Source organism: Micromonas pusilla (assembly GCF_000151265.4).
Source record: "Micromonas pusilla CCMP1545 genomic scaffold MICPUCscaffold_7, whole genome shotgun sequence".
Taxonomy (NCBI): Eukaryota; Viridiplantae; Chlorophyta; class Mamiellophyceae; order Mamiellales; family Mamiellaceae; genus Micromonas; species Micromonas pusilla.
The window spans coordinates 919365-926230 of NW_003315888.1; the positions used below are offsets into that span (position 1 = coordinate 919365).

The 6866-nt window shown below is 70.6% G+C and overlaps 3 protein-coding genes across 3 annotated transcripts in view; all 3 read left to right on the forward strand.

Annotated features, from left to right (window-relative positions):
- Positions 1-234: 234 nt before the first annotated feature.
- On the forward strand, positions 235-423 carry MICPUCDRAFT_59661 (uncharacterized protein; the record flags this gene model as incomplete). The annotated part of the gene is made up of 1 exon (XM_003059833.1): positions 235-423. One exon carries the CDS (start codon positions 235-237, stop codon positions 421-423), a length of 189 nt encoding a protein of 62 aa, XP_003059879.1.
- Positions 424-1062: 639 nt separating this feature from the next.
- MICPUCDRAFT_59662 (uncharacterized protein) lies at positions 1063-2132 on the forward strand (the record flags this gene model as incomplete). Its single annotated transcript, XM_003059834.1, has 2 exons — positions 1063-1653; positions 1761-2132. 2 exons carry the CDS (start codon positions 1063-1065, stop codon positions 2130-2132), a joined length of 963 nt encoding a protein of 320 aa, XP_003059880.1.
- A 3194-nt stretch (positions 2133-5326) lies between these two features.
- MICPUCDRAFT_40685 (uncharacterized protein) overlaps positions 5327-6866 on the forward strand; it is a gene marked incomplete at both ends in the record, with an annotated part of 4358 nt that continues 2818 nt past the window's right edge. Inside the window, one exon of the mRNA XM_003059835.1 lies at positions 5327-6168. Within this exon, the coding sequence (XP_003059881.1) occupies positions 5327-6168 (842 nt within the window). The remainder of the gene's footprint in view (positions 6169-6866) is intronic.

Here is a 6866-nt window from a genome sequence, read left to right on the forward strand (position 1 = left end):
GTGTTTAGACATGCCAATAGCTTCCGTGTGCCCTCGCGCGGCGGACTTTTCGAACCACTCGAACGCTTCGTCGGCTGCGAGGAAACGGAAACGCGCACGCGATCTCGGCCCTCGAGAAAATTCCCTCTCGGAGAGCCCTAAGTCGTCCGCCGCCACTCTTCAGGCGCGCGCCGTCCCCTCCGCGACACGCGCGCCCGGACCCTACTCGCCGCGCGCGCGGCCCGAGGCGTCCCGATGTCCCGCAAGGTCACGATGAACGACCTCTTCGCGGACCCGACTGACGACGACGGCGGGTCGTCGTCGTCAAAGGCGGCCACGCTCAACAAGAAGTTCGCCCACGGCACGCACACCAAGTCGCAGGTCACCATCCAGAAGACGGCGACGCAGGGCGAGTTCGGGGCGAAGAAGTTCATAAAGCCCTGACGCACGGGGACGAAGTCCCAGCAGCAGTACGCGCCCAAGGGCTTCAAATCCGGCGGCAGGAAGGTCGGGTAAGCGACGACGACGACGACGACGACGCGGCGCGCGAGTGAAATCCGCGCACGCCCGAGCGTCGATCGATTCGGTTCGATTCGTCCGTCGCGTACGCCCGCGCCTAGCCTAGCCGCCGCGACGCGCGGCGCCCCGAGAACACGCGCGACACAGATGACGACCGACGCTCAAAGCGCACTCCGCGCGCTGGCGTCGGTTCGAACTCGCACGCGCCCTCGAGGGCCCCCCGCGCGCCCGCAGCGAAGAAAACCAATTTATCTAATTCCTAGTAGCCGGCGACGACGGCGCGCGACGCGCCGCCGCCGGACGGGGTCGTCGCCGAGCGGCGGCGACCCCGTCGTTAGCAGAGAACGCGCACGACGCGTCTTCATGTAACACAAATCATCAATCACATCGATCGTCGTCGTCTGCGCGGCGTTTGAATCCGTCGCCGCGTCGTCCGTCGTCGGCTCTCCGAGGTTCGTTCATGTTCACATTCACACATCATGTCACGCTCGTCTCGAAGCTGCCGAGACTTCTTCATCTTCATCTCGTCGCGCGCGCCGCCGCGCTCGCCCCACGCGCGTCGCCATGGCGGAGGACCCCCCGCCTCCCGCGGACAAGATGACGGACGACGACGCCGACGCGCTCCGCGACCTCGTGATCGACCTCCGCAGGACGCTCCCCGACCCGACCGCGCGGGACATCGCCGACGCGATCGCGTCCATCGCGGAGGACGACGACGCGGACGGCGCGACGCGGCGCGTCGCGTCGCTCGCGACCGCGAACCGCGTCAAGAAGCTCAACACGAGGCTAAACAAGGAGACACGCGAGAAGGAGTCGCGCGACATGCTCGAGCCGGACGAGACGGACGGCCCGCTCGTCCTCGAGGAGCTCATTGAGTGGCCATCGGAGACGTCGCTGCGCGAGCACCTCGCGGAGGATCTGAGCGCGAACGTCTTCCGCGCGAGCGAGCGCGCGCGTCGCGTCGCGGCGGACGGCGAGGGCGAGGGCGAGGACGCCGCGACGAGCACGTCTCTGGAGTACAGGCGCGCGCTGTGCGAGCTCGCGGGGTTCCACGACGCGAAGTACGTCCTGTGGACGCTCACGGACGAGGACGAAACCTCGGAGGTGCGTCCCATGCACTGGTCCCCATACGACCGCGTCGGCGCGGTGAACGCCGTTCCTTAAGGACTTTTCCCGGCGCATCTCTCCGCCCAGGGTCCCTCGCTTTCGTTCCCCGCCCTCGACGCCTTTCAACGCCAACTGACGCCTTTGAACTCCACCAGCTGATGCTGGTGTGCGACGGCGTGCGACGGTGGCGTCGCGACGGCGGCGGCGGCAAAGCGAAGGGCGGCGGCGACGGCGACGGCGCGTCCGAAGTCCGCGCGGTGTTCGTCGTGGACTTTCTTCGCGGGAACCCGCGCAGCGGCGCGCACAAGAGGGCGCTCGCGGCCGCGAAGGCGAAGCACGCGGGGGAGATGGGCAAGGCGCGCGCGAGCGCAGCCGCGCAGGACGTCTTCGAGACGCACCTGAGGCGCAACCGGCACTACGACGATAAATATGCCGCCGCCGGGGACGCCGCCGGGGACGGCGCGAGAGACGCGGAGACGCCGCGGCGGTCGTACGTCGTGACGCCCGCGCCGGAGTGGTTCCGATGAGCGATCGGGCGGTGCGGTGCGGTGGTAGATTTGAAAGGAGCGATACCGGTAGCGCGATGGACTACGTACAACGTAGCTACTAGGACTCGCGCGTCGCCTTTACCTTCGCGCGCGCTTGCCGTCGTCGTCGCGGTCGCCGTCGTCGCCGTCGTCTGGTTTCCGCTTCTCGCGGACGTTCCGGTCGCGCTCCTCGCGTCGCGGCGGCGGCGACCGCTCGCGGTCTCTCGAGTCTCTCCGCGCGCCGCCGCGATCGCGGTCCCTGTCGCGGTCCCTGTCTCTGTCCCTGTCGCGGTCCCTGTCTCTGTCTCTGTCTCTGTCTCTGTCCCTGTCTCTGTCGCCGCCGCGGCCGCCGCCGCCGCCGCGCCCCGGCCTCCGGACGACGACGACGCGCCTTCTCTCTCCACTCCCCGGCGGCGGCCCGCCGCCGCCGCCGCCGCCGCGCCTCGGCTCCGGCGACTGCGTCCGCTCCCTCGCGCCGCGCTCCGGCCCTCTATCGCCGCCGCCGCCCGCGTCGCGGCGACCCCTCACGCCCCACCCCGCGTTGGGACAATCCCTCGCGATGTGCCCGGGTTCGCCGCACGACCGGCACGTCCGCACGTCCTTGTTCGTGCCCTGGTTCGGACAATCCCTCGCGAGGTGCCCTTGCTGGCCGCACACGTGGCACGATCGCGTGTCCACCGCGCCCGTCGGACAATCCCTCGCGATGTGCCCTTGCTCGCCGCACAGGTGGCACGCGCGATTGTCGGGCCGCGAGCCGGGCGCGTTCGGGTTGGGGCAGTCCCTCGCGAGGTGGCCCTGAAGACCGCACCTGTGGCACGTGAAGTTCGGGCACTCCCTCGACATGTGCCCGAGTTGACCGCACTTGTGGCACGCGGTGTCGGGGCACTCTTTCGCGATGTGGCCGGGCTGGCCGCACACGTGGCACACGCGATCGCCCGCGGACCACGCCGCGCCGCCGCCCCCGCCGCCGCCCATGCCGTCCCACATCCCCATCCCGCCGCCTTGCATCCCCATCCCGCCGCCTTGCATCTCCATGACCGCCTGCTGAAGGATCATCATGCGCTGCTGCCCCGCGATGGCTTGCGGCTGCAACGTCGGTTGCATCGCCGGGTTCGCCATCGCGGTTTGCATCAGTCGCATGTGACGCATCTGCAGAAATTGCATCTGCTGCGCGACGACGGGCATCGGTAGCTGCTTCGCGTCGTCCAGCGTGAACGGCGCGTCGAGGTCGAGGTTCATCTCGCCGTCCGCGCCGCCGCCGCCGCCCGCGTCGGCACCCTCGGCGCCCTCGGCACCCTCGGCGCCCTCGCCCTTCTTCTTCTTCTTCTTCTTCTTCTTTTCCTCCTTCGGCGGTTTCGGCGCCGCGTCGTCGTCGTCGTCGCCCGCGAGGACGATCGCGTCCTCCTCCTCCTCCTCCTCGTCGTCATCCTCCTCGTCTTCCTCCTCCTCTTCGCTGTCTTCCTCCGCGTCGTCCCCCGCGGGCCCCCCGGCCGGGGGTGTCGGCCCGTCGACGCCGCCCATCGCCATCATCCCCATCATCCCGGGCATCCCTCCCATCATGCCTCCCATGGGCCCTCCCATGCCCCCCATGCCTCCCATGGGCCCTCCCATGCCCATGCCTCCCATGGGTCCTCCCATGCCCATGGGCCCTCCCATGCCCATGGGTCCCATACCCATGCCCATGCCGCCGCCCATGGGTCCCCCCATCATCCCGCCGCCGTACCCGCCCATCCGCTGCCCCGACGGCGGCGGCATCGACGGCACCGGCGGCGCGCCGTGCGGGTACGTCGCCGTCGCGTGCCCGCCGGCGCCGGCGTCGTCGCCGTCGAACGTCTGAATGCTCTCCTGCATCGTGAGCTCCAAACGAGCTTTTCGAACCTCCTTGCAGTACCGCCGCCACGTGTGCTCGTCGAAGTCGTAGTTGAAGTACGCCTTGAGATCCGCGCCGGGGAGCCGCCACGGCGCGCAGTCGACTTCGTCCAGGTCCAGGTCGAAGACGCCGCCGTGCCCGAGGTTGAGGAACTCCTTGTACTCGTCCGGCGGGATGAACCTCGCGCCGCCGCCGCCGCCCGGGAGCATGACCTGCCCTCGCTCGTTCTTCCTCAGGTTCGGCGGCTGTCGGTTGTACGTGCACCACTCGCCCGTGTCCAGCTGGAGCGACGGGCCGTACTCGACTTTCGGTCCGCGGTACGGCGGCACCGTCGGCGCGCCCGGCGGCGGCGCCGGCGGCGGCGGGCGGCCTCGGCCGAGATCGGTCGCGAGGACGCTCCCGTGCGGCACCCCCGCGGGAGCGGTGTTTAGGGTTTGGCCGGGGCGGCCTGGGGGCGGCGCCGGCGGGGGCGGGCCCCCGGAGGGGCGGCCGGGCGGGGGCGCCGGCGGCGGCGGGCGACCCCCGGGCGCGCCTTCCCTGACGTACGTCTTGCTTCGGTAGTGGATGTCCGCCGCGCGAGGGTCCGAGGGTCCGGCGCCGCCGGCGCCGGGCATCCCGTCCGCGCCCGCGGCGCCGTCGCCGCCGCCGCCGCCTTCGCCGTCGCCGCCGCCGCCGTCGTCGCCCGCGCCGACGCTCGCGCCGACGCCGTAGAGCTCCTCGGTGTCGTCGAGGACGATCTTGAAGTCGTCGGGATCTTCCGGATCGCCCTCCTCCGGCTCGTTCAGCGCGATGTCGAAGTCGTCGTCGGAGTCGTCGTCGTCGCCGTCGCCGTCGCCGTCGCCGCCGTCGCCGCCGTCGCCGCCGCCATCGCCGCCGCCGATCGCGTCGGCGGCGGGCGTCGGCTCCGGCGTCGGCGCCGGCTCCGCCGCCGGGGCCGGGGGTTGGAACTTAATCACCGGCTTGGGCGGTGGCGCGGCGGGAATCGCGACGTCGTCGTCGTCGTCGCCGTACAGCTCGCCGTAGAGCTCGTCGTCGTCCGCCATGATGGGTGGCGACGCGCCGCGGGTTCTTCTTCCTCGCGCGGCGATCGACGCGCGCGCGTGAAGCGCGTGAGGGGGGGGATCGGATGGATCGCGCCCCGCGGAATGGCGCGGGGGGCGGCGCGATCCGAGGATTCCCGATCGCGGTCAGGTCGCCTGCTCGCGAACGTCAACTCGAGCGCGCGCGCGCGTCCGTCGTCAGAAGAGCGTCGGTCGTCAGAAATTAATCCGTCGCGGTGGGTGCCCTCCCCCGGCCGTCAGAGATCTGAGCGCGCGACAGCGTCATGACGTCGTACGCGCTTCGCGCGGAATGCCGCGGACACGAGGACGACGTCCGCGCCGCGGTCGTCCTCTCCCCCGCGTCGTTCGCGACCGCGTCGCGCGACAAGACGGTCCGCGTCTGGAGCGAAGCGATCGGCTCCGACGTCTCGTTCGCGCAATCCGTCGTCTGCGTCGGCCACGCGTCGTTCGTGACGTCGCTCGCCTTCGCGCCGCCGGGGCGCGTCCCCTCGTTTCCCCCACTCGGCGCGCTCGTCTCCGGGTCGCGCGACGCGCGCGTCGTCGCGTGGGATCCCGCGACCGGCGACGCCGTCGCGGAGATGCGCGGCCACGCGCTCGACGTGACCGCCGTCTGCGTGCTCGCCTCGGGGGTCGTCGTGTCGGGGGCGATGGACAAGAGCGTTCGCGTCTGGGATCCGAAGACGGGCGCGTGCGCGCGCGCGATCGAGGACGCGCACGGATCGTCCGTCCTCGCGCTCGCGGCGCTCGCGGACGGCGGGTTCCTCTCGGGCAGCGCGGATCGAAGCGTCAAGCGATGGGACGGTCAAATGCCATATGACGGCGCGTCGTGGAAGCCGACGACGACGATGACGGGGCACGCGGACACCGTCCGCGGGATATGCGTAACGCCAGCGGGTGATGCGTTTCTCACCGCGTCGCACGACTGCACCGCGCGCATGTGGAGCCTGGTCACGCACGAGACGGTCCTGACGTTCGTCGGACACACGGCGCTGGTGTACGCCGTCGCCGCCGCCGGCGACCGCGTCTTCACGGGCTCGGAGGACAACACGATGCGGATATGGCGCGCGCGCGACGCGTCGTGCGCGCAGACGATCGCGCACCCCGGGTGCGTCTGGTCCGTGGCCGCGTTTCCGATCGGTGGTGATGGTAACGGCGGTGGTGGGGACGTTATTTCGTGCTGCGCGGACGGCGTCGCGCGGGTGTGGACGACGGACGACGCGAAGAAAGACGCGGCGGCGGCCAAGGCGCGTTCTATTCATGACACTGGTCCCCATACGACCCCGTTCGCGTGGTGAACGCCGATGCTTAAGGACTTTCTCTCCCGGCGTTACTCTCCGCCCAGGGTCCCGCGCTTTCAATCCCCACCCTCGACGCCTTTCAACTCCGCTTCTGACGCCTTTCAACTCCACCCCGACGATGCTTCGTATGGACCCTCGACCCCAAGGCGATGGACGACGCGATGACCGCCGCCGCGGAGGCGAGGGCGAGAGCGACGCTCGCGGAGGAGCAGTCGAAGATAAAGACCGAGGACCCGAGCGCGCTTCTGCAGTCCGGGCACGGCGACGGCGTGACGAAGGTCATCAGAGAGGAGGGCGGGACGATCGCCGCGTACGCGTGGTCCGCGGGGACGGCGAGCTGGGAACGCGTCGGCGAGGTCACCGGCGTCGGCGGCGGCGGAATAGGCGGCGGAAAGAAATCGTTCCAAGGCGCGGAGTACGACTACGTCTTCGACGTGGACTTCCAGGACGGCGTCCCGCCGCTGAAGCTGCCGTTTAACGTCGGGGATAATCCGTACACGGCCGC